This window comes from Cricetulus griseus (assembly GCF_003668045.3).
Source record: "Cricetulus griseus strain 17A/GY chromosome 1 unlocalized genomic scaffold, alternate assembly CriGri-PICRH-1.0 chr1_0, whole genome shotgun sequence".
NCBI classification, from domain to species: Eukaryota; Metazoa; Chordata; class Mammalia; order Rodentia; family Cricetidae; genus Cricetulus; species Cricetulus griseus.
Genome location: NW_023276806.1, coordinates 197,019,901 through 197,046,247, shown reverse-complemented (window position 1 = coordinate 197,046,247; position 26,347 = coordinate 197,019,901). Strand labels below are relative to the sequence as shown.

At 36.8% G+C, this 26,347-nt stretch overlaps 1 protein-coding gene across 2 annotated transcripts in view; it reads right to left on the bottom strand.

Annotated features, from left to right (window-relative positions):
• Positions 1-26,347, bottom strand: part of Copg2 (COPI coat complex subunit gamma 2) — a 114,947-nt gene that overhangs the window by 34,899 nt on the left and 53,701 nt on the right. For both annotated transcript variants that reach the window (XM_027391601.2, XM_027391600.2), the window contains exons 10-15: positions 13,768-13,901; positions 13,270-13,337; positions 11,633-11,821; positions 3,932-4,027; positions 3,070-3,313; positions 828-903 (exon numbers count right to left, since the gene is read on the bottom strand). In XM_027391601.2, coding sequence (XP_027247402.1) covers positions 828-903; positions 3,070-3,313; positions 3,932-4,027; positions 11,633-11,821; positions 13,270-13,337; positions 13,768-13,901 — 807 coding nt within the window. The remainder of the gene's footprint in view (positions 1-827; positions 904-3,069; positions 3,314-3,931; positions 4,028-11,632; positions 11,822-13,269; positions 13,338-13,767; positions 13,902-26,347) is intronic.

The following is a 26,347-nucleotide window of genomic DNA, read 5'->3' as shown; positions in this document are numbered from 1 at the left end:
TGTTATGAAGTACTAAAGAGATGCCATTGCAAGTCAGAATTACTACACTAGGAGGCCTGAAGTCACTAGGAAGAACACAGTAACATGACATAATAATGTAGAGTCTGTAACTACAAGAGCCCAACAAAGACTTAGCTTCTCTAACACTAAGAAATGGAAATGTTACGCTACGGAGACAAAGAAAACTAGCACTCAGTACTGTTCAAATGGCAATCTGCTTCATTTAAACTAGTCAGTCTTTGGCTTATGACTTAATTGCTTTAAATATAAAATACAATCACAAAATACTTGCTAAAGCCGGGCGTTGGTGGTGCACACCTTTAATTCCAGCACTCTCGGGAGGCAGAGGCAAGGCAGGTGGATCTCTGTGAGTTCAAGGCCAGCCTGGTCTCCAGAGCGAGTGCCAGGATAGGCGCCAAAGCTACACAGAGAAACCCCGTCTAAAAAAAAAAAAATTATATATATATATATATTAAAAAGGACTTTCCCTCACAACTAGGGAGTTATGAAGATCATGAAAGGCTATCTTCAATTCTTCATATGAATTGTTTAACCTCTCTTTAAAGTTAGTGTTTACTGTACAAATTGAAGTACATATATTTACCTTACTCCCTCAAAATCATGTAAAAGAAATCCAAATCTCAAATCTCACATGTATCTTGTGTATATATAACTATCAGAAATAGGAAAAACTGCATTTGCCCCTGACTAGCTCTATTAGCTCTACTCTTAGCCCTACAGTGTGTCTAACAATAGGGCAATGAGGTTTTTCACTACTTAGCTATATGGAATCTTTATCTTTCAAAAGCTGGCATTCTCTTATATACCTTTGTAAGAGGACCAGGATGCTTGGGAGAAGGCTCTCATTCTGAGCTCCAAATTTAGCCAAAGCACTTACAGCAGCTGTTGTGAAACACAGAATGAAGCAACATAAATACTGACTTCTCAGAGTTAAGAAATAAGCATTCCCAAAACAAATCAGACACTTGTGAGCCCAAGGCAGGAAAATTACTCAAAGTCTAAGACCAGCCTGGGCTACAGAGTGAGTTTCAGTCCAGCCTAGGATACAAAGACCACGTATTAAAAAACAAAATAAAAACAAATAAACCAAAACCAAAAGCAAATGAGAAACAACTAGTATTCAGTAGAAATAAAGTCTTGTTTCATTAGCAATTCCTTGATTACTTAAGCATAAACAGAATTGTGAATCATATACATACTGTGTAAGCTGTCTCTACCCTAGGACACCTACCTATAGCTCTTCCTATACCCTCTGACATGATTCAGTTCAAATTTCAAACAACTAATGCCAAGAAGCTATTACTAACATTCTTTTCATTCAACAAAGATTTAATGCTCACCTAAATTTTACTGGAAGTGTGGCAAAAGCTGAGGAATACAAAGATAAAAGACATGGTCTTTGAAAGAGACTGTCTTACCCTAGTAAATCTCTAGCAAAACTATATCCAAGATGCTAGGTAAGTACAGAAATGGGGGCTTAGGTCAAACAACGAATTGAGACACTACTGCAGCTAATTTTGTAGAATAGTTAGTTTAGCCAAAGGGAAGAGACAAGGTAAGAGTATTAAAAAGAAAAACAAATAAATGTTCTGTGTCCAGAGTAGAAAGTGTATTTACTAGTCTTGAATGAGAAAGGCTGAGAATTGGAGCCACATTAGAGAGTGAAAGTGAGAGACTAGATAAACTAAAAAAACCACACATAGCTCAACCGTAATGTTTCAATTAAAGGTTTATTATCTCACATAGGTATAGGATGTATTTGTGATTGTTTTTAAATATTTTTATTATTCTTAATTATGTAAAATGTATATGCCTCTGGGTAGGTACACACACACACACACACAGCAGAGTGTAGGTGCTGGCAAGGCCAGAAGTATCAGATCCCCTGGGAGCTAGAGTTACAGGTAGAGCCAATTTCAGGTCCTTGGCAAGAACAGTAAGTACCCTTAACTGATGAGTCAGCTTTCCAGCCCAAATTTGTGTTATTTTAATGCCCACTCTTCATATTCCACAAACAAACAAACAAACAAACAATCTGTGACACTAGAAGCAGAGCAGCTAGGGATCAGAATGAATGAAAGCCTAAACCTGTACCCAATGACAGAAGGTAAGAGAATGAAGAAACCAGTTAAGGAGGCCAAAGTGACAGACCTGTGGTGAGGAACAGATGAGGTTTCAGGGTGACCTAAATCCCTGCCTTCTGAGGATCAAGGAAAGATTTCAATTTGGACTAGTTTGAATTTCACATTACATATGGGGTATATGGTGGACATTCTTATTCAGGAGAACCATGCCTACAAATAGAGCTCCAAAACACAATCCAGAAGAATGTATACAGTGATAAGACAATTCTAAGGATGGCCAATTAATGTACTAGAAAGAAAGACTATAAATAGACCAAGGGATGACAGAAAACTGGAGTACACTATAAAAACCAAAGGAAGAGTTTCCTTAAGCAGCCAGTAAACAGTTTATCAAGTTGAGACATGAACTAAGATCAAAATTGTCAAGTAGTCTGATTTTCCCACTAACTTACATGTAATTTTAAAAAGTAACTTGAGAAAAAAAACTTAAAGGAGAGGGTCAAATTTTATTGAGCTGAGAAGAAAATAGGAAAAAGAGCACATGAAGGCAACTAGTGACGGTTTCTGTGAGTTTATCTGGAAACCAAGTATATAAGGTCAGGAGTTAACGTGAAACAGGATTACAGGATAATTTACCTGTATTAGTGGCATAGACTAGAATCACTTAAAATGTATCTATGGACACATCCATACATAAATCCCATATACTGGTTTAGTGAAAAAATGAGAGGTAGCACTATAGTGTTCCTGTTACACTGAAAGGCAAGGACTGTAGGATTCCAATTCAAGGCAAAAATCTGCATGAAAGTCGGAACACAAAGGAGAGCTGTATACCTAGTCCCAGGGTGTCCTCCAAAGTCACATCACACCTGTAACTGCATTTCCCACGTTCATCGATGCCCTCTGACATCACATATTTTTAAAGACCAGCCATTACATCACTACTTGTATTCTAATGACTCACCAGCTCTGACAGCTTCATTCTCCAGGACTACTCTATTAAAAATGAATCTGATATACTTAGAGGGGACAGGAGTTCTAGGGCCCTCTTTGCCCAGTAAGTGTAGAATCTTAGTAGCCAGAACGGTGTGTTCACAGTCCTCAATGAATTCACAGAGGTGGGCTAGGCCGGCTTCTTTACTCTCAGGGTTCTCTTCCACAATGCTGATAATGCAGTCCACAATGGCTTTTTTGTATTCAAAACCTCCCTGACAAAAGAGAAGATAAAACTGCCATTTGTTCTTAGGATTTCTGCCCCCACCCCAACCCCAAACAGCACTACCACTGCAATCCCATTCTAAGGATTTTTTTTTTTTTTTTGAGAAATGCTTATCTAGACCCAGGGTGTCTTATATTTTTTATCACCTCATCCCTATTTTAATAATTTTTTAAAGAAGTACTTGTACTTCAAGATTCATGCTTATATTTCAGTTAACTTCCTTTATTTAACAATAATAACAAAGTTTTTTCTCCTTCAAGTGAGAAAATAAATAGCCATGATAATACAGCAATTGGAGTTATGTACAGTATTTGAGAGGCATACAGAAATGAGAAAGAAATATATTTAACATATGATAAAGAAATGCTTTTAAAATACTAATGGGAGGTCCTGGGTTGAGTTGGATTGAGTGCAAGGGAAGTGAGGGTTGGACATGATTAAAATACACTGAATATATGTATACAATTCTCAAAGAATAAAAAAATAAAAATGCAAACCATGAGGAAGTGACTTAACAACAACAACAAAACACTATGGTATTTAACAGCAATCAAGGGAATGTAAGAGAACAGCTTCATGTGTGTAAAATAGGGAGTCTGCTACCTACATCATCTCGAAGCATGTTCGAAAGGAAAGTCATCATGACACTGTGCTTTCGAGGGTACTTCTGACAGAGAGCACTAATTGCCTGCACAACCACCACCTGTGGAAAAGCACACAACAGTCAAAGGAGTTGAAAAACATTCCTTGTACTTGGTTAAAATTTTTCAACATCAATAAGATAGCTGTTTTCCTCTATAGTAATTTATACATTTAATATGATTCCAATAAAATGGCAATAAAAATTTCTTTATTTTGATAAGGAAAACAAGCATAGCTAGGAAAAGAAAAACAGCTTTAATGGGGAGTTAACAGATGCTAACAGGGTAAACAAAGCTTATTAAAAACTGTGTGGCAGTGTTGTACAAATAAGTAAACCATTTATAGAAAAGAAGAAACAAGCATATATGGAACTTGAGTAAAACATAAAAGTGTAAGAATGGCAAATAAAACTATATCGAAACAAAAAAAAAACAACAAAAAACAAACTAAACAGAAAGCAAAAACAAAACTTGAGCATTACAAAACCCATTCTAACACAGGAGATAAATGGAAAACTGTTTCATGTTTGTAGCCTTGACAAACAAGAAGTCTTTAAAAAGATAAGAAGCAAAGACAAAATCCTATAGGAATAGTGGTGGAAAACTCAACAGACAATTCATAAAGAGGTCTTACGTGACCTTTGGAAATGCAGAGGATGGCTAGAAATGTTAGGGAGACAGATGAATGCGTATGCTAGGACTCAAGTCTGTGTACAGTCATGAGCATCTGTAATCCCAGTGCTCCTCTAGAAGAAGGGAGAAGGAAACAGGAGAACCCTGGGAAGCTGGCTAGCAGCGGACAAGCCAGCTTGGTGAGTGTGGTAATAGACGAGGTAGGAGGAAAGGGCTGGCACTTAAGCTTGGTGAACCTTCTCTGGCCTTTACACATGCCTACAGGCATATTTGCATACAAACATTATGCAAATGGTGATCTTAAAAGGGAAAGATGTTTAATTTTCCTCATTAAAAACAGAATTCAAATTAAAACTGCATACTGAAACATCATTTCTCATTCAAAAGCAAACTACAATAGCTCAACACACATTACTGGTAAGATTATGGGAAAATAATACTTTTATAGACTGCTGGCAACATTTAGCATGCTCTATGAAAGACATATTTATTATATTTAACTTTCATCATAAAAATGCCTTGAGGACACAGATCTAATGTTCTGAAAAACACATGCCCGAGGTATCCATTGCAGTACTGTTCCTAAGTACAAAATAACTGCACACTACCCAAACAGGAGACTAGTTCAGTAAGCTACATTCCACACAACTGCTGGGGTAATATGCAGCTGTAAAGACAAATAAAGACTCTCTGAGAATTTGAGGCCAGCCTGATCTACAGAGCAAGTTCCAGGGCAGCCAGGGCACAGAGAAACCCTGTGTCAAAAAATCTGAAAAAAAAAAAAAATGGTGAAAATTAAAAAAGAAGCATATCTCCTTCCAAAAACTTTGAATGACTTCCTTTTAAGTTGAAAACTAAAAGTACTGTAAAAGAACACAACAGTATGCTATCTTTGATGGACAATAAAACAAGAAACATTCATGTATAGAGGAGAGCAGGATGAGAGATACCATATTAGAGTGAGCCATTATACTCCTGAGGAGAGATCTGGCACTAGGGAGATTTCCAGAGACCTACAAGGATGACACCAACTGACAATCTAGGCAATGGTGGAGAGGCTACCCTAAATGCCCTTCCCCTATGATGAGACTGATGACTACTTTTTACGCCATCCTAGAGCCCTCATCCACTGGCTGATGGAAGCAGAGGCAGACATCCACAGAATACCCTGAACTGAACTCTGGAACTTAGTTGCAGAGAGGGAGGAATGCAGATCAAAGTTGTCGGTATCAGGCTGGTGAATCCCACAGAAACATCTGGCCTGAACAAGGGGGAGCACATGGACCCCAAATACTGTCTGGGAGGCCAGCACAGGACTTATCCAGACCCCTGAACATGGATGTCAATGAGGAGGCCTCTGCACTCTAGAGGGCCCCTGGTAGTGGATTAGTATTTTTCCCTGGTGTAAGAAGGGACTTTGAGAGCCCATCCCATGTCTCAGCCTGGACACATGGGGGAGGGCGTAGGCCCGGCCGAGGATGATGTGGTGGACTTTGGGAAGCCCCCACCTGTTGAGGGCCCTACCCAGCCTGGGGAGTGGAGGGTGGATGGGGTGGGGGGCAGATGGGAGGTTGGGGGAAGGATTGGGGGGGAGGGGAGGGAGAAGGAGGAGGGACTGACACGTGAAGCAAGCTTGTTTCTAATTTGAATTAATAAAAACAATTACAAAAAAATGTACTAAAGATAAATATGCAAGCAAATAAAGTCTTATAAGGAGTTATGGGAGGAGATACAAGAGGAGTGATACTCTACTGAATACATCAATACTTCTGTGAATGTCCTATGTATCAAAAATGAAATGATTAAAATGGGAGGGGCAATACTAAAACTGAAAGCAAGCAGAAATTAGTTTATTTATACTTTAAAACATTTATCGTAACTGCACTAAAATAAAATAATTAACCCAAATAATATGGAAAATACTCAACCACTCCTTGAGTAATTACAGTTCCTATATTATACACACAGAAAACAGCAACAGTTAACACTACGGCACACTTAGCTTTTTATTGTTTCATTTATACATCACAACAACTCTATGGGATTATTATTACTATTATTTCCTTGGTATAGCCAAGGAAACTGAGGCAGCCAGTCACACATCTAGTAAGTTATAAAATTTTCCTCTTCAAAATACTTTTCCCTCCTCCTCCTCCTCTTCTTTTTTTTTTCGAGATAGGGTTTCGCTGTATAGTCCTGGCTGTCCAGAAACTGGATCTCTAGACCAACCTGGTCTCGAACTAAGAGATCTGCCTGCCTCTGTCTCCCAAGTGCTGTGATTAAAGGTATGTGTCACTACCACCTGGTTAGAGGTCATTTTCTTAACCACACAGATTCCTTCAAAATTAACTGGTTGAAAATGAGTCTTGTACATGCGTTTCTGTAGGGAATATACTTAGGAGTAAAACTGCTGGGTCTAACACAGGGCATGGGTTCATTCAGCATTAGTAAATACTATTAGTTTTTCAAAATGACTGTACTTATACTTCTACTTAATATATACAAGTTTGGGTCTGCCTCATCTTTATCAAGGTAGGCAGTGTCCAACAGACTTCCAAAACAGAACAACAGAGGCTATTGCCATTGCCTGGGTTACTTCCTAAAACTTGAATGCCCTCACTTTTTTTTTTTAACCTACTTATTGTTTTGCTTTTTACAATCAAATCTACAATCCAGACAGTACTCATTTCTGTCTATAGTAGAGTTGAAGGGGTTATGAATTACTTTTTTCTATGTGATTATCTAATTTTGATAAGCTAATGTTTTAACAACATTTTATCATATTCAACACAGTATCTAAAATCAAAGATGTCAGAAAGAATCAATAATTAAAGACAGGAAACAAAAAAAAAGATTTTAAAAGACTTAGTAAAAATGATATAAACACTGAATGTAAGCTGGGGAAGTACATTTAAAATTTTTAGAAAATACAATCCAGGTGTGCACACGCCTTTAATCCCAGCACTAGGGAGGTAGAGGCAGGCAGATCTCTGAGTTTGAAACCATCCTGGTCTCCAAAGTAAGTTCCAGGATAACCAGGGCTCCACAGAGAACCCTGCCTCTAAATAAATAAATAAATAAATAAATAAATAAATAAATAAATAAAAAGAAAATACAGGTTTGAGCTTCAGTTGTGCTGCTAATACCAATGTGATCTTACGTCAGTCATCTTTCACCCTTAATCTATCCTCACCCCCATAAAAAAAACACAAAGAGCAGAATGCATATTAGTCATTTTATTATTTTCCTAAGAGGACAATGGATCTCATATATGATTATGGTTATACAGATCTATAACAGATACTTAAAAGTTATTTTTGCTCAAAATCGTTGACTTGGGTTTACAAAACTAAAAGCAAGATAAAAGCCTGGTATCTTTTTTATCTTTTATCTATCTCCATTAACTTTGGGCCAGTCACCCACTTAATTTGCATAGAGGCATGTCAATCCACTCCAGAAGAGCATAAAAAGTGTTGTACCTCTCTATTCCCATCCCCTTTAAGGCTGTATACACAAAGGTAACAGTAACCGAGACATCTCATAACTAACTATAATACCCCATTCCAAACCTCCAAAAAGGGTCCTAGAGGTCTTCAGTCATGTCTTTAACGTGTATTTATCTTGGACTCTAGGAACAGAAGAATTTCAAAGACAGATGAGCCCATTATGAAATCATTCTCAGGCAGGAACATCATGTTAGGAGGACTGGCTCATCCCCTCAAGCATTAAGGGGTTCTCTGAAACATTTTCAGAACCAGTTTGAGACAACAACCAACCCCATGCAGTGACACTGACTAAATCTCCTTTATCTGCTTTTTATGATTAATTGCCCTCTCACTGACATACTAGGACAGGGGGCCAAGTCTAGATTGCTGGGACTCCCAGAGCAGGGCTTTTGCCATGAAAATCCAGTAGCAAATTTATACTGCTAAGTGTTTGGTGATATGGCATTTGATATAGTCAGACTTTACAATACTTCCTTGAATCATCAAGCTACTCAACAATATCTATTTCACAGCTGGGCAGTGGTGGTGTACAGCTTTAATCCCAGCACTTGGGAGGCAGAGGCAGGCAGATCTCAGTGAGTTCCAGGTCAGTCTGGTCTACAGAGTGAGTTCCAGGACAGCCAGGACTGTTACACAGAGAAACCCTGTCTCAAAAAACAAAAACAAATATAACTATTAAAAAAAATTTACTTCACATCTTCATTTCCTTCCTGAAACCATGCATGGATGTGTATAGAGAACTTTCCTTTGGAAGGCACTAAAGAGTGGGAAAATATTTTTTGAGAAATATTGTAAAGGTCTACACTTAATATGTAGCCAATGAAAATAATAAAAAAACTAATGACATTGATAGTAAGTTGAGATCAATCCCTTTTTTAAAGTTTATTTTTATTTTTATGATCTACTTTTTATTCTAAAACTCCATGCAGTCACAGAAATCAGGAACTAAAAACTTGAGAAAATCACTGATGATACTGAAAAGTACACTGAACTTTAAACAACTTAATGAGATTTTGCTTTATAAGGTTAAAAAGCTAGCAAAATTAGTAACAGGGAGAGACCCTGCTGATTAAAGAATGTAGCTTAACAATTAAAAATATTATCCTTTTCTAACTTTCTTATGGCATGTTTCAGACTACTTACTTAAGTATATGTTTAACAAAGTTTATAAAAACAATGTTTATACACTTACTTCATAGTCTGTTTAAAAGATTTCCATAATCTTAAATTCTTTTATGTACCTCTTTCCTGTCTGGTTGTTTCTTTTGTAGCCTTCCTTGGTATGATTCTTCTCCCAGTAGCTTTACCACTTCCTTATTTTTCTTCAGTTTCCTAATGTAGCCCCCAAACATTATACCTATGTAAGTTTTGTTTACTCTTTGGTATTTCCATGACTGCTATCATTTTGTATAGAACTTGTAACTTGCCCAATATAAATAATGCACACAACTGAAATCATCTCACAGCTCAAAAAGTGAAACTGTAGGATTCTCTCTTCTTTTTTGTTTCTTTTCAGTCAGGCATGGTAGCACCTATAATCTCTACCCTTGGAAAGCTGGAGTAGCAGGACTGTGAGTCTAAGGCCAGCCCAAGCTACCTAATAAGAACCTGACTCAAAAAGAAAACACAAAAACACAAAAAACAACAAATCCACTTTTATTGGTCATTAGATTTTTTTAAAAATTCTACAAGTAGTTGTACACAAGGATAAATCAATATTTCTAATGAGTGATATCTTGGCAATCAAGTTTTAAGTGTCCTTTAATTTTTAATCTTTCTAAGTGTTTTAACTTTCTAAAACTGAAGTCAGTAAATTACTACCCAATCCTGGTTGCATTCTGCTTGATTGTTGTTTCAGACAAGAGTCTTATTATTGACCCAGGATGCCCTAGAACTTGTACGTAGCTCAGGCTAGCCAAAACTCATGATACTTCTGCCCCAGCCTTCTAGGTATTAGGATTTCAGGCACATACCATCATCCCACATTTATACCCTATTTTTGTAGGATTTGAAAGCTATGATGGTTTTTTTTTTTTTGGTTTTTCGAGACAGGGTTTCTTTGTGTAGCTTTGGAGCCTATCCTGGCACTCACTCTGGAGAGCAGGCTGGCCTCGAACTCAGAGATCTGCCTGCCTCTGCCTCCTGAGTGCTGGGATTAAAGGCGTGCGCCACCAACGCCCAGCCTGGTTTTAGAGTTTTTAAAGGATTATAAAGAATAAAAATAAAGAATATGTATATAAATAATTTCAGGAACCGGGATCATCTAAAGTATTTATTTTATAGTCATTTAGAGAAGTTTGCCAACTTCCATTCTAAAACATTATCCTTACCAATATACTTTCTCTACCATTCTGGTTTATTTTGGCAAACAGCTACAAAACAATTTTGATAACACTGCAAAGTTTTAAAGCATCTACTTTTGTTTATTTTTTCATACTAAGTAGAGAGCAACAGTCCCTTGTGCTACATGGCTGAGCATTAAAAAAGAATGATATGGTCTTTCTTTTTCTTTACACTAAAACTTATTGTCCTTTGATCATTTCTAATACACTGTCACTGGTTCTACTCAGCACTTTATTTGAAGTGCTAGCTGTTTTAGTAAGGTAAGAAAAAAGGAAGGAAAGGTCTTTGGATTCAAAATAAGGAAACCTCTTCATTTATACAGAATATTATTATTAATACAGATAATTTCAAACAACATAGGCAATGAAGGTCACATGATACCAAGTAAATATGGAGAAATTGAAAGAAAAATAGTTTTACACATTAGTAGTAAATGACTATTTGATTATTTGATTTTCAAATAAGGATACTGTGGTGGTTTGAATAGGTATGGCCCCCACAGACTCATGTGTGAGAGTGCTTGGTCCATAGGGAATGGTACTTTTAGGAGGCATGGCCTTAGTAGAGTAGGTGTGGCCTTTGAAGTGTGTCATGGTGGAGGTGGGCTTTGAGGTCTCCGATGCTCAAACTACGCCTAGTGTGGCAAACAGTCTCCTGCTGCCTGTGGATCAAGATGTAGAACTCTCAGCTACATCTCGAGCACCATGTCTGCCTGCAGGCCACTGTGTTTCTCTCCATAATGATAATGGACTAATCCTCTGAAACTGTAAGCGAGCCCCAATTAAATGTTTTCCTTTATAAGAGTTGCCATGGTCATGGTGTTTCTTTACAGCAATAAAACCTTATCTAAGACAGATGCCAAAGCAATCTAATAGGGAAAGGAAATCTTCTAACCAGTTATGCTGGAATAACTGGGTATGAGTATAGGAAAACACTGAACTTATACAAACATTAATTCAAGTGGTCACAAAACAAAATGTAAAAGCTAAAGTCATAAAACATCTAGAATAAATGTTTGTAAAAGCTTATAAGTTTACAAAATGCTTATACAAGCTATTTATGTAGGACACAGCAATATCTAGGAAAGAAAAGGATGATAGTGCAGACTTCATAAACATAAAGACTTTCTCAAAAGACACTGCTAAGGAAGCCATAGACCAAGAAAAAGCCTGTTTAAATTCTTACCTTGAATTCATCTGAGATTTCAGATACAAAAGAAGATATCTGCTTCATAAGCCTGTCCACGCTGCTCTCACTCCCTGTTTTGAGCAATGTAGTAATGGCCAGGGTAGCAATGCTTCTGTTTGAGTCTGTGATTAAGTTCTCTAAATCCAGGTTGCAGGCAGTAACAGCAGAGGGGTGCTTCATTGCCACCTTGCAGAAGGTGGCCAGAAAAAAAAAAAAAAAAAAAAAGCAAAGTACATTGTTGTTGATAAGGGCCAGAACTTACACTTTAATTAAGGTAAGTGACAATCTAAAGGAACAGTATAGGCCAAAAGTAATCATTTTAGGTCAGGTGTGGTGAATGCATATGATCTTAGCTCTTGAGAACTAAAGGTAGAAGGACCAGGAGTTCAATATAATCTATGGCCACTTAACAAGTTCCAGGCCAGCCTGGGCTAGCTGACAACCTTTCTCAACTCCTCCTTGCCCAAAGTAATTGTTTTTTAACTAACAAGGTTTCACTTGATAAATTAGTAATGACAACAATATAGCATAGTACTCTCCTTTGTAATTAACTAACCTTAATAATAATATCAGTCTCTTTTATTGTAAGTGGCCTATTGTCTCCTTATAGTTTATATGTCTGAGTATTCACTAAACATTAGAACTCTGAGAAAAAGATCTATTATGGTAAATGTTGATCAACAAAGATATTCTGTCACTTTTAAAACACCCCTGCCATTAAACAAATTCCTGCCAAACTGGATTATCAATAGTTGCCAAAATACATCTGTCATTCTGCATTGATGCTGCTCCATCTCCCTGTCAATCCAAATTGGCACAGAGTATCTTACCCCTAATTCTGGAAATGTGAAACTACTCTGCAGATCTTTATTCAACAGGAAAAGATGACCCAGCCTGATGTAAAAGTCTTCATTTATCCATGTAGCACAGAGTCACGTGCTTTGTGTAGAAATCTTTTGTATATTTTAATGGTTAGATGCTGCTGCTTCAGCCCACTGGAGTTAATTTAAGAAGTAGCATCACATTATATAACCTCTCTAAAATTCATAAACATGTGAATTCTAAGACACAACTTCTATTAAGATTAGAGGTAAGGAATTGATTAAACTGTTAAATGTTAGCACATTTTTCTATGATTTTCATTAACTACAAGTGGCTATAGCATAGGTAGTATGATAATAATGACTACGGAATTGAATCCCTTACTTAATCTTTTGCTTTTTTTTTTTCTTTTTTCAAGACAGGATTTCTCTGTAGCTTTGGAGGCTGTCCTAGAACTCACTCTGTAGACCAGGCTGACCTCAAACTCACAGAGATCTGCTTGTTTCTGCCTCCTAAGTGCTGGGATTAAAGGTGCACACCAACACCATCTGGCTCCCTTATTTAATTTTAATGAACTTGTGAATGGACTCTATATTGAGCAGTATAACACTTGAACACAACATACTCAGAAGTCAGAAAAGAATTGTAATCCTCCATGAACTAACAGTATAAATGGCTACAACTAAGAACCCAAGTACAAATAAGGTGCTACAGATGTGAAGCCCATACATCATATATGCTAAGCTTGAAGAGAAATCCAAATGCTTTGTATTTAATGTTTTTGAACTAAACATACAAATTGTGATACCTACTTTGTTCAAGGTCCTCACAGCTGCATATCTCAAGGCTGGTTTAGGAGAGCTACAGAAAAGCTGAAGAACTGGAAAAAGGGAGAGAGAAAAGTCACTGTGCATCCTGTTCACCATATAGCTGAAAATTACATGTCTAATGATTACGTTCATAGTATCAGGAAATTAGATCACATCATCAAATCTCCATGTGAACAAAAACATCAACAAAAACAGAAAAAGACCACTGCTTGTTCAGTTACAAAAACTTTAATAGAAAGCAGGATTTGCTTTTCCTCTCCAAGAATTAATATCCCAATTAATATTTGAATTTAAATAAGAGAAGCAGTGCTAGTTGAGAAGGCAAGTGTGTTTTCTAAACATTAAAGTTTTCATTAGCAACCATCTTTACTTACTGAGCATTCTCAGTCCTAAACAACACTCTTAATAACTACTCTGTAGACCCATTGATTTAAAAAGTGTAAGAACATAAACAGAGGACAGCTAGCAAATACAACTAACCTGAGACAGCAGGCGCCAACTCTCTTGCAGTGCAGTTAGGAAGGTGAATAATTGCAGAAGCAGCTTCATAAATAACCATTTCGTGTTTATTTCGCAAGCAGCTCTCAATGAAATCAAAGAGTGGACTGTCATGACTGCCAATAAATGTATACAGACCATGTTTACATATCAAATACCAGGATATGTACACAATAGTTAAAAGCACAGGCAGACTGAGATATACTTCTGGAACATTGGATGAAAAATCACTGAAGATTCACTTCTTCAAAAAGCAAAGAAAATTTGTCAAAACTAGTTTCTTTCAGAACTTTAAATTTTCTCCAAGTGAGCAATGACTGAAAAAAAGCATGGGTCTTAATGAGAATGGTGAGCTTTCTGGTGCTTTAACTTGCTGGGCTCCGAATTTCCAACCAGCCTACAGTCCACACCGCCAGAGAAGCTAGGAAACAAGGAGAACCTTAAGAGAGAGACATACATGGTCCCCAGGAGAAGGGGAAAGGGACAAGGTCTCCTGAGCTAATTGGTAGCATGGGGGGAGGGGAGATGGAGCTAGGAGAAAGAGAAGGGGAGAAGAGGAGGGGAGAGGAGGACACGAGGGAGCAGGAAGATTGAGTCAGGGGAAGAATAGAGGAGAGCAAGAAAAGAGATACCTTAATAGAGGGAGCCTCTTGACTATTGCTTAGATTGTTAGTTGGGGTCCAACCTTTAGATCTTGGACATTTCCCTAGTGCCAGATTTCTCTTTAAACTTATATTGGCTCCCTCTATTATAGTATCTTTTTTTCTTGCTCTCCTCTATTTTTCCCCTGACTAGATCTTCCTGCTCCCTGATGACTGAAAACCTCCACACTTGACTGATCAAAACCAAGTCTATATGACACAGCTCAACAAATCTCAACCAGGATAAATACATATAGATAAAATGTTGTTTGAAATAGTAAGTAAATAAAAAATTCTGACAGCAAACAGGATAAAAACAAAACAACTCATCACACTTTACAGAAATCAACAGAATTATACAATTAATGGCTGACTTTGGGGACTTCAATGCCAACTCTCCTCCCAGAGGACACAGAAAAGAGCATGTCTAAATCAGCCATTCATTTTTCATTCATTCTTTCTTTCTGCCATTCTCCTTTCTTTGATTTTACTCTTTATAACATTTTATACATCTTTATATTTTTCTTTTTCTGATGTTGTAGTGTTTCTTTTGTTTCTGTTCCTCTTTATCCAGTTTTTCCCTATATTTTGTAATCTGATTTTTAAAAATGCTGCTATCTGTTCCTCTCACATCCTGTCTCTTTTTCTTTTCATTAACTCTTGTTTCATTCCTTTCTCTTTACCCTCTCCTTTAATTCATTCATTATTATTTTGCCTTTACTAATTTTTAAATTCATACTTTTACTCTACATTATTTTTACTATTTCCTTTTCTACTGTCACTTACGATGTAGTAAATGACTTTAATTTCTATTAATGACTTATTTTGAATTATGTGAACGTGTGTGGGTGTATGCATATAAGTGTAGGCGTGCAGAGGTCAGAGGCATTGGATACCCAGGAAGCAAATTTACCGGCAATTAATTATGAGCTCCTGAACATGGATGCTGAAAACCGATTCTTCTGGAAGAACAGTCCATGTTTTGAAACATTGAGCCATCTCTTCAGTCCCCTTTTAGCTGTATTTTTATAAATGACCTATTTGGTGTTAATGCATTATTACAGTTCTTTTTCCCCTATGAGTGGAGCCGTAAGAGAAGGCTGCTCAGGAATTCACTAAAAAAAGTAATGCCGTCTCAACAGATGTGTAACCTGAATCATAAACATGAAAATACAGAGTAGTGTGACTCCTCTAAGAGTAGTGCGACTCCTCTAAGAGTTTGCAACTCTTGAATAACTGAACCTAAAAATTTTGAAATAGTTAAAAAGTCAGAAATATTTCAAAACTCTGCTTTAAAACATCATCAGTGGGGGTCTGTTGAAATGGCACTGTTTTGTAACCATAAAGACCTGAGTTACCAAGAACCCTTGGTGCCCACATGAAAAGCCAAGCATGGCTGCACACCCCAGGACTGGGGAGCAGAGGTACACTTGGGAGCTTCTAGTTCAGTGAAAGACCCCGTTTCAGAGAAGTAAGGCAAAGAGCGATAGAGGAAGACACATGACACCCCACTCTTGGCTTCTGCACACATGCTCATACTCTCATATTCATGTGCTTGCAACACACACAGTATTAATAAAATGGTTCAAATGAGTCAAGATGCCAATATGATACTTGTACAAAAAAATTCAACAACTTGGACTAGAACTTCAGTACTTGAATAAAAAATTCAGCCAAAAAAGATATTAAAAAGGAAAACTCAAATCAGTCAAATAAAAACTGAAGAAAAGCTATCAGGAATTGATGACAAAGGTGGGAAATCTATATTCAAATAAAAATAAAGAAAACAAAATCCAGAAATAACGAAAACAACATTCTAGTGCACTATTAAGAGACCAGGTCAACCAATCTATGGTACAGAAGGACCCAAAAAGAATAGGCTAAAGGGACTGAAAATTTATTCAATGAAGTTATAGGAGAAAAGTTCCCAAATCAAGAAACAGCACAATGTTAAAGTTCATGTCAAATAGTTCATAAACCCCTGTAACTCTAGTTCCAAGAGATCCAACACCTTCTTCTGGAATCTGTGGAGGGACATACATGTGCATATACACACCCACAGACACACCCATAAGTACATATAAATGAAATAAAATACATCTTTAAAAAATAATTTCTTGTGTCTTATTTATCATAATGGAACAAAATTTGTATCATGAGAAAGCAAAGATGCCACACAAACACATGGAGATTGAATATACAAATTATATTTGCTATATATAAAGTAAGTTTCTAAAAATTAAAGAAATCCTAGAATCAACTGAAAATAAAACCACAATTTATTAGGATTTTTGGCATACAGCAAAGGCAGAAGAGGTAAGCTTATTGAGATGAATGCCTACATTCATAAGTAAAGAGAACTCTCCAATAGATATCTTAATAGGGCTTAGAAACAAAAAGAAAAAGCCAAACAAAATTAGTAGGTAGAAATAAAAAGAAAAAGTAGAATAGGGTAGAAATTAATGAAATAAAGACTGTAAGAGGATCAATGAGCTGGCTGGTGGTGGTGCATGACTTTAATTCCAACACTTGAGAGGCAGAGACAATCGGATCTCCACGTTCAAGGTCAGCCTGGTCTACAGAAGGAGTTAGTTCCAGGACAGTCAGGGCTACATAGAGAAACCCTCATTCAAAAAAAAAAAAAAAAAAAAGAGGAGCAATGAAACAGTTGCTTTTTTGAAAAGACAAACAAGATTGACAAATGCTTAGACAAACTAACCAAAAAGAAAGCTGAAAGAGGTGAATATTATAACAAATATTCACTGAACTCCTGAGGTTCACTAGGAAGTATTATGAAGACTTATTTTGCAGTAAACTAGAAAACCTATGGGAAATGGATTCTTGACAAAGGTGCCAAAGTGACTACTGGGGGAAAGATGGCCTCATCCCACATTGGTGCTAGGGAACTGGATATGTACATGGCAGAGACTGAAACTCAATCTTCGTCTCTCACCTTGTACAAAAATCCACTCGAAATAGACAAAAGGCCTTAATATAAGACCCGGAAACTATGAAAGGAAAATATAAACATCTCAAGATAAGGGACAAGCACGAGCTCTCTGAGTAAGACTCCAATAGCTCAGAAAATAACAGCTGGGCCTGACAAATAGCAAATCAAGCTCCTACATAGCAAAGAAAACAACAAACTGAAAAGACAGCCTATGGGAGATATTTTTTTGTTAGCTATTCTTTAAGCAGGGGACTAATAACTAGAATATAGAGCTGAAAAAATTAAATGAGTAAATGAACTGAGCAGACAGTTCTCAAAAGCAGTACAAGTGGAAAGTAAATAAATAAATTAAATATTTAACCTTAGCCATCAGTGATTTGCAAATGAAATGACACTGAAATTCTGTCTCCCCCAATCAGAATAGTTACACCATAAGCAAATGTAGGTGAGGATGCAGAGATAAAGGCACCATTATACACTGCTGGTAGGACTGTACATCAGTACGGCCACTATGGAAAAAACTAAAGTTATACTACAGCTGAGTATGTCTCTGGATGAATCTAAGTCAGTATACTACAGGTATTTGCACACTCATCCAGAGCAAATAAATAACATACATATTATACAATTCACTTTTAATAACAATCACAGTAAAACAAAATTGATTATTAGAAAAAATCAAATGTTACATTAATACACAGTTGCTATTACAAACAACAACAATATTAAAACAAACAACTAGAGGGGAAGATGGCCTCAATTGGATAAAGTAGATCTTTAAAGATCTACAACAACCATCAAGCGTAATGGTTTCCCTGTAGAACTGCAACCAAAGAAGACTTCTTTCAGCGTTTCTACTCACTACTGTCCTCAAAGCCCAAACCAGTGAAAAAGGCAAAGCCCAAAACACAGAAGCTAGTCTAGAAACACAGAAGTGAAACTGTATTTGTTTACAGGTGACATGATTTTGTACACAGAAAATCCAAAGTAGTACACAGATGCGGGGGGGGGGGGGGAGCATCAGCTAGGAGCATAACAAGTTCATAGTCTATATGAATGACATAAGAAACAACTGTATTTCAAAGTACTGCAAAAAGAAATCCAGAAGTGAAAGTAATGTAGCAATTCCATTCATAACAGCTAAGAGCAAAGTTTGGGGCCCACGAGATGGCTCAGTTGGTTAAGGTGCTTGCTTTCAAGTTTGACTCCCCAGATCCACATGATGGACTATGAGTGCCAACTCCTGTGAGTTGTCCTGAGTTCTATATGCACAAAATAAAGACATACTTTAAGTGATTTTAATAAAACCATCACAATTTTAAGTTGCAAACTAAAAATTCTTTTTGAAGGCTCTAAATGAAGAAAAGGACCATGACCATGCTCTAAAACTACTTATCAAGATGGCAATAGTCCCACATGGATTTATTTAAAATACATTTATTATTCCATTCGATGCAAATCCTATCAAAATGCCAGCAGTGATTTGTTGTAGTAATTCAAAGCTCATTCTAAAATGTATATAAGCAAAAATTCTGAAACACATTTTTCAAATTCACAACTTCTATAAATCTTGAGCAACCAAGACAAATGAACAAAACTGGGCATTTCATTACATGGTCAGCTGACTTTCCAAAGAGCAGACAATTTAAAGGGGAAAAGATGAGTTTTTACTAATTGGCACTGGGAAAATTGCTATGGATGTATTTTTAAATGAACACACACCATTATATGAGCATATGTAGAACTTAACTCAGATTGGACTATAGTCTTAAAGGTTGCAAACTAAACTATTATTAATACCATGCTGCTATAAGAATACACTGAGGAAGTCAATGTAATCTTGAACTAGGCTGTTACTGGATACAGCATGTTTTGTTATCTCTAGTTTTTTAAAGGACTTGTATCCAGAATGGGTAAGGAAGCCTTCCAAATGCAACAACTGTATTAAAAGATGGTTAAGAGAGCTAAATGAGTTCTACTTAGTAACAGCAAAAAAGGAAGTAAGCAATAAACACCTGAAGAGAAAATAACTACTGGTAATTAGGAAAGTGATTTCCATATAGCTACTAGAATGGCTATTAAAACAGTAGCACCAGGCACACAGGCACATCTAGGACCCCAGCACACTCAGGAGGCAGAGACAGAAGAGCTCCAGGCCAGACAGTGACACAGGCCAGATATAGTAACAGCAATTTGAATGATGAAAAAATGTGACAACATCACACACTGATGAAGACAGGGTGCACCAGTATCCTCAAAGGCATGTAAAATAGGATGGAACCTTGTAAATTCTTCTTCAGCTTCTTTAAATTCAGAACAGCATACAGTCCAGGTATTCTATTTATAGAAATCTTCCCAAGAAAAATAGAAAATACATGTTCACACAAAGATTCGTACTTGACTATTGATAGTTATCTATATTCACAGTAGAAATATAATCAACCCAAATGACCACCAACCGATGAACAAAACCTGTCCTCCTCATACCATGCAATATCATTCAGCAATAAAAAGGAGCAAAGATCCATGATGCAATGAAGTAAACCACTAAACATTAGGCTAGATGTAAACAGCATGAATATGACACTATTTATAGAAAATGTCTACACAGGCAAAATTTAAAGATACAAAAGGCAGCTCAAGGGCTGAGGGATAATGGCAGATGAAAGTAAGCAACTTGAAAAGGTGATGGAAACATTCTAAAGACAGACTTGCTGAGGTGCTGCAGCTGTAAAAGCTTATTGATAAATTATACAACTGCATGCTTACAGTGAGTAGATTTTATCATTTGTACTTTAATCTCAATGAAATTGTTAAACAATACCTAATACTGAGGCAGGCATGTTGGCTCACACCTATAATTTCAGCAGTTGGGTGGTGGAGGCAGTAGAATTGCTATGAGTCCCAGGTAGGCTTGGGCTATAGAATGAAGCCCTAATTAAAAAACAAACACATTATATTGGTTGATCAAAACCTAAAATTTAAAAATCTTTTCATATATAGCACTGAAGGAAGCCTAGTTGTTCTAAACAAATATATATATATATATATATATATATATATTCATTTACTAAAAGTTATCAAGAGCTACCAAAACAAACTATTTAAAAAGTTATTTATTTATTATTTTAGTGTGTGTGTAGGTTGTGTGTGGGGAAGAATGAATGAATGTGGGTGTGCACATGTGGAGATTAGAGAGCAGTGTCTAGGGTTGGGACTCTCTCTTCATTATGGGCTCTGGGAACGGAACTAAAAGTTGAGTGGTTTACCCACTAAGCCATCCTACCAGCAAACTGCTTTGCTTTCTTATACTCTATAGAGTTGGTAAACCTAGGTTATGCTCTTTAAAGTATTTATTCTTTTATATGAATCTTTCTTATTCCTTATTTTTTATCCCTGAGTGGCACCAACAGTAACAGCTCTCAATTCACATTAACCAACTGGGACTGATTGATTTCTAGCAGTCAACTGTATAATTTACAATGGTTTTTAACCATATGCTCTCATATAACAATACTGCAAATTTCTTTTAATTTCTTTTGTGGGAGGTAGGTTTTTGTTGTTGTTGTTTTGTTTTTGTTATTTATTTTGTTGTTCAAGACAGGGTTTCTTTGTATAGCCTTGGCTATCTTGTAGACCAGGATGGCCTCACACTTACAGAGATCTACCTGCCTCTGCCTCCTAAGTGCTGAGATTAAAGTAGAGGTAGTTCTTAAGACAAGGTCTCACTCTGTAGCCCATGAGGCCTCAAACTTAGACTCCTCTTGCCCCTTCTGCCTGAGTGCTGGTATTACAGAAATGAGCCATCACACCCAGCTTGAATTTTAATAGCGAATAAATTAAATGCAATCCCTAACTTTTATTATTACCTATCATAAATTCTACTATATTAAAAATATCATTCAAGAAATAAGCAGAAAGTCTTATGTCCAATAGCCCTTAAACAGTCTCCAATATCCTGTTGGATACTACCCTGGTTTGCTTTCTATTGCTGTGATCAAACACTGATCAAAAGCAACTTGGAGAACAAAGAGTTTATCTCATCTTACACTTCCAACAGTCCTTCAATTAGACTACTTTGTAAGCTCCAAGCTGGTGAAAGACCCTGCCTTAGTTTGGTTTTCTATTGCTGTGAAGAGACACTATGACCACAGCAACTCTTACAAAGAAAAACATTTAAGTGGGGCTGGCTTACAGTTTCAGAGGTTTGGTCCACTATCATAATGGCGAGAAGCATGGTGGCCTGTAGGCAGGCATGGTGGAGAAGGAGCAGAGAGTTCTACATCTTGATCTATAGGAAGCAGAAGACTGTGTGCCACACATAGGAGACCTCAAAGCCCACCTCCACAGTGACACACTTCCTCCAACAAAGCCACACCTCCTCCAAGGTCACACCTCCTAATAGAGCCACTCCCTGTGAGCCTATGGGGCCATTTTCATTTAAATTACCACAGACCCTATCTCAAAAAAATCATGATGGATAGCAGCTGCATAAGCTGGCTGACCTGTGGTCTCTACATGCATGTATACACATGTAAACACATACACATTGCATGTATACACATGTAAACATGTAAACACACATGTACACAAATGCGCCTACATGAACACATGCACATATGTGCACCACAAGAGACTGTATCCAGTGTGCTTTTCTTCTACAGAAGTGATGGCTAGTCTTCGCATTCACTTTACCATGTTTTTACATGGGGCAGTATTTTTCTTATAACTAAATTTTTTGCACATTTTTTGTTGGCTGCATAGTAAAGATATCTCTCAAAATTCAGACATTACAAATAATATAGGAACTGACATCCTGCTTCCTTGTGCATATGTACAAGTATTTCCTCTATGGAACTCTTGAAGAGAAACTTCTGGATGACTGATTAGCAATATATGTGTTTTTACTTTTTAATCAGGCAATGCAAATGATCCTCCAAAGTATCTGTTCTGTTTTATACTCGCAGCAATGTTGAGAATATTCTCATTTTAGCTAATATTTGATTCTATGAAGTATTAAATATTTTGCTAATATGATGGTATCTGGAAATGGTGCTTTTATTTTGATGTGTATGTTTCTAATTTATGGTGAGACAAAACATTTTTAAAAATGTCTATTGCAAAAATTTTGTTTCGGTAAAACATTAACTTTACTTACTAAGAATTGTAAAATTGTATATAATTTGTTTTTATTTATTTATTTATTTTTGAGACATGGTCTTGCTACGTAGGCAGGCTGGCCTCTCTCCCAAGTGCTGGGATTATTGTTGAGGGTGGCACTAAGTCCAACTCCTCTCTCCTCTGGACATTGACCTAGACCAAAACGGCAATGGAGAGGCCAGAACACCAGGTATTACTTCAGTTGGTTCTGTAAGAGTTTCCTTCAAGGCATGTTATGAGTCTTACTTGGCCATTTGTGCTTGGTTTGCATTTTTAAAATATCATAGCAGACTGGGCATCAAGTTGGATTTCTATCATGGCTTTCAGGAAGTGAATCAATGGATTACAGCCCCAATGTCACAGGAATTGAAACACCTGGGAGTAAGAACATGCATATATTATGTCCCCACAAAAAGATCATAGGAAGGCTCATGCTTTATCCCTGATTACTGAGAGGTGACTGAGGGCACTAACTTTAATCAGTGGGTTCATCCTCTGAGCTCATAGTGAATGAACCACTAGCATGGAGGGACTAAGTCAGCGGGGGTATGTATGCCTCTGAAGGGCATATCTTGTTCTGGCCCCTTTCTGTAGGACTGGCTCCCATCACCATGAACTGCGACACTTTTTCCATCACCTGTGCCCTGCCACAATGCTCTGCTTTACCATGCAGGGGCCCAAAAGCAACAGACCAACACAACCACAGACTCAAACCTTCAAAACCCAGAGCCAAGATAAACCTTTCTTTGTTTTTAGATGTTTACCTCAATGATGAAAAGCTGATTAACAAACCAGGTTAGAACTCCTGATTGTTATAATGGCCTTGATACAAGTCTCCTAAGAATAAACAAATGCCACTGAAAAGGAAGATAAGTAATGCATGTTCAGATTAAACAGACACAGAGAGAAATAAGGATTAAAAAAAAGACCTGAAAAAACTCTTGTGCAGAAGAACAAATGATTTGGCTCTAGCATGTATCTCACATTTTTGTAATGCTATTAAAGTCAGTATGGTGGTGGCTCAGGTGCTGCAACTGACAGCAGCGGGAAATAGGAGCCCAGAGACAGACCAAAGCCTGTAAGGAGATCCAGTTTTTACAATAAAACTGGTTATTATACAGCAGGGGACACAGACTCATTTCAACAAATGACACTGAGTCCACTGGCTTTCAGATGAGAGGGAAAATTAAGTTGCTACTTTATATCATATCTAGAAAACAAATGCAGGTAGGATACAGACCCAAAGCATGAAAATTAAAACTATAATGCTTGAAATAACACAGAAAATATATTTATGAACTTGGGGTTGTAAGAAAAAAAAACAATATTCTTTCAATAAAATACCAATAAACTTAAATTGTCTTACATTTAAGTAATTCTTTCTGTTCATCAAAGATATCAGAAAAAGAATATGTAATATTTATAATCAATCAATAATTTCTATAATTACATATTAAGAATTCTTAAAAATCAATGGGAAGAGCAGACAATAAAATAAAACCACTGAGTAAAATTAAAAAACAGGTGTTTCCATATTAAAGAAATCCAAGTGGACAGTAAACTCAGGAACAGAGTGCCAAAACAACCAAATCAACTTTTAGATGCCTATGTTTATATCCACAGACAAGGGCTACTCTCGGATTCAATAAGACAAACCTTTCCTAGCCGTGAATGTATAATGCGGGATGTCCTTCTATATTGTTTCTCTTTTTGGTTGATGAATAAAACACTGTTTGGCCAATGTGGCAGGAAGATAGGTGGGACTAGGAGATGAGAATTCTGGGAAAGGCAGGCAGAGAGTCACCATGTAAGGACCAGAAAGAAAGGAAGCACCAGGTGTTTTCTGGTAATGTAAGACCATGTAGATATACATCGATTATAGAAATGGGTTAATAATAAAGACAGAGCTAGCCAACAGGAAGCCCCAGTCATCGGCCAACAATTTTACAATTAATATAGAACCTGTGTGTTTATTTGGGTGAAAGGGCTGCAGGAAGCTCCACAACAAATGGAGGTGAATGAATTATGGCCACATAAATGCTAAGACCATTTGAGGGCTCAGACATAAGCCCTCAAATAAGGCATTTATATTACTCCCCAAGGATCAGGGAACCCACAAAAGAGGGGCAGAAAGAATCTAAGAGCCAGAAGATAGGAGATAGGGAGAAGAGTAAGAAATACCATCTTCCAAGCATAACAAGTCCTTGGAAATCTTGGATTCACAGCAGTTGAGTCTACAGACACTGGGCCTACACATCAGGCACTCATAACAGTTGGCTATGAGTGGGGAGGAAGGGGCTCACTAGGTCCTACCACTTATTTTTAATTATTGGCAACTAACACAGAATCTGGGATAGTATTCAGTTGTTTGCATATCCATGGGTGAGCCCACTAGCTTCTAACGAATAGTTCCAAACCCATGATCACAGAGAAAAACAGCCCTAGCTATCCACTGTGGGACACAGACACAAAATAAAAAGTTGTGAATATGGGAAAGAGACTTGTAAGTAAGAAAGAAGGCTGACAGGAGTAGCAAGGAAATAAGAAAGGGTGTGGGACAGTTAACCAGAATGCATGATACACATACATGAAATTGTCAAAGGACAAAATTTGTTAATAAACAAAACATTAAAAAAAACTGTCAAAATTACACATCAAAACCACGACAACAAAAATGTAAACTTAATGATGAATAAATAGTATTTTACAAAACAATAGTAAAACAACAATTATTAGTCTGTATTACCATCATTATGACTAATATACCCAACAAAAACAACATAGGGAAGCAAAGATTTATTGTGGTTTACAGTTTTAAAGAGAACAGTCAATTTCTGCTTGGTCCCATATACTCTGGGAGAAAATTATGGCAGGATGTATATGAGGAAGGAGATTGTTCAACTTATATAGTCAGGAAGCAGAGAGTGAAAACAGGACTATCAACCAGGGCCTTCAAAAGTATACCCCAGTAACCTACTTCCTCCAACCAGGCCTTTACCTCCTAAAGTTTCTTGAACCTCCCAAAACAGCACCACTAGCAACAGGCCAAGTTTCAACCCATAGGGAAGCAGACATAATATTAGTATACAAAAAAAAAAAAAAAAAAAAAAATGAAATTGAACCTCTACTTTGTATCATACTAAAAGATACTTCCAAGGGGCTGGAGAGATGGCTCAGGAGTTAAGAGCAATGTTTATTCTTCTAGAGGTTGCAGGTTCAATTCCCAGCACCCACATGGCAGCTTACAACTGTCTGTAATGCTAGTTCCAGGGATCTGACACTCTCACACACATACATGCAGACAAAAACAAAAACAAAAACAAAAAAAAACCAATGCATATAAAATGAGAATAAATAAATCATTTTAAAAAGTTTTTAAAAATTACTTCAAAATGGATCAAAAATCTAAATTTCTAAGATAAAACTCTGAAAATAAATCTTTGTGACCTTGGGATTAGGCAACAGCTTTTTTTTTTTTTTTTTTTTTTTTTTTTAGGTGTAACACCAAAACCATAAACAAACAAAGACAACATTTATAAATTAGACTTGACCAAAATTCAAAACTTCTGTGAACAAAAGAACACTATGAAAAAAAGTGAAAAGACAACATAAAGAATGGGAGGAAATATTTGCAAATTATGTATCTGCTAAGGGTACTGTATTCAAAATACATAAAAAGCTAACAGAAGCCAATGATAACAAGTCAACCTCAACTTTAAATGGGCAAAGATTTCAACAGAGATTTCTCCAAAGATAATATGTAAATGACCAATAAATACATAAAAGATATCAACATCATTAGTATTTAGGG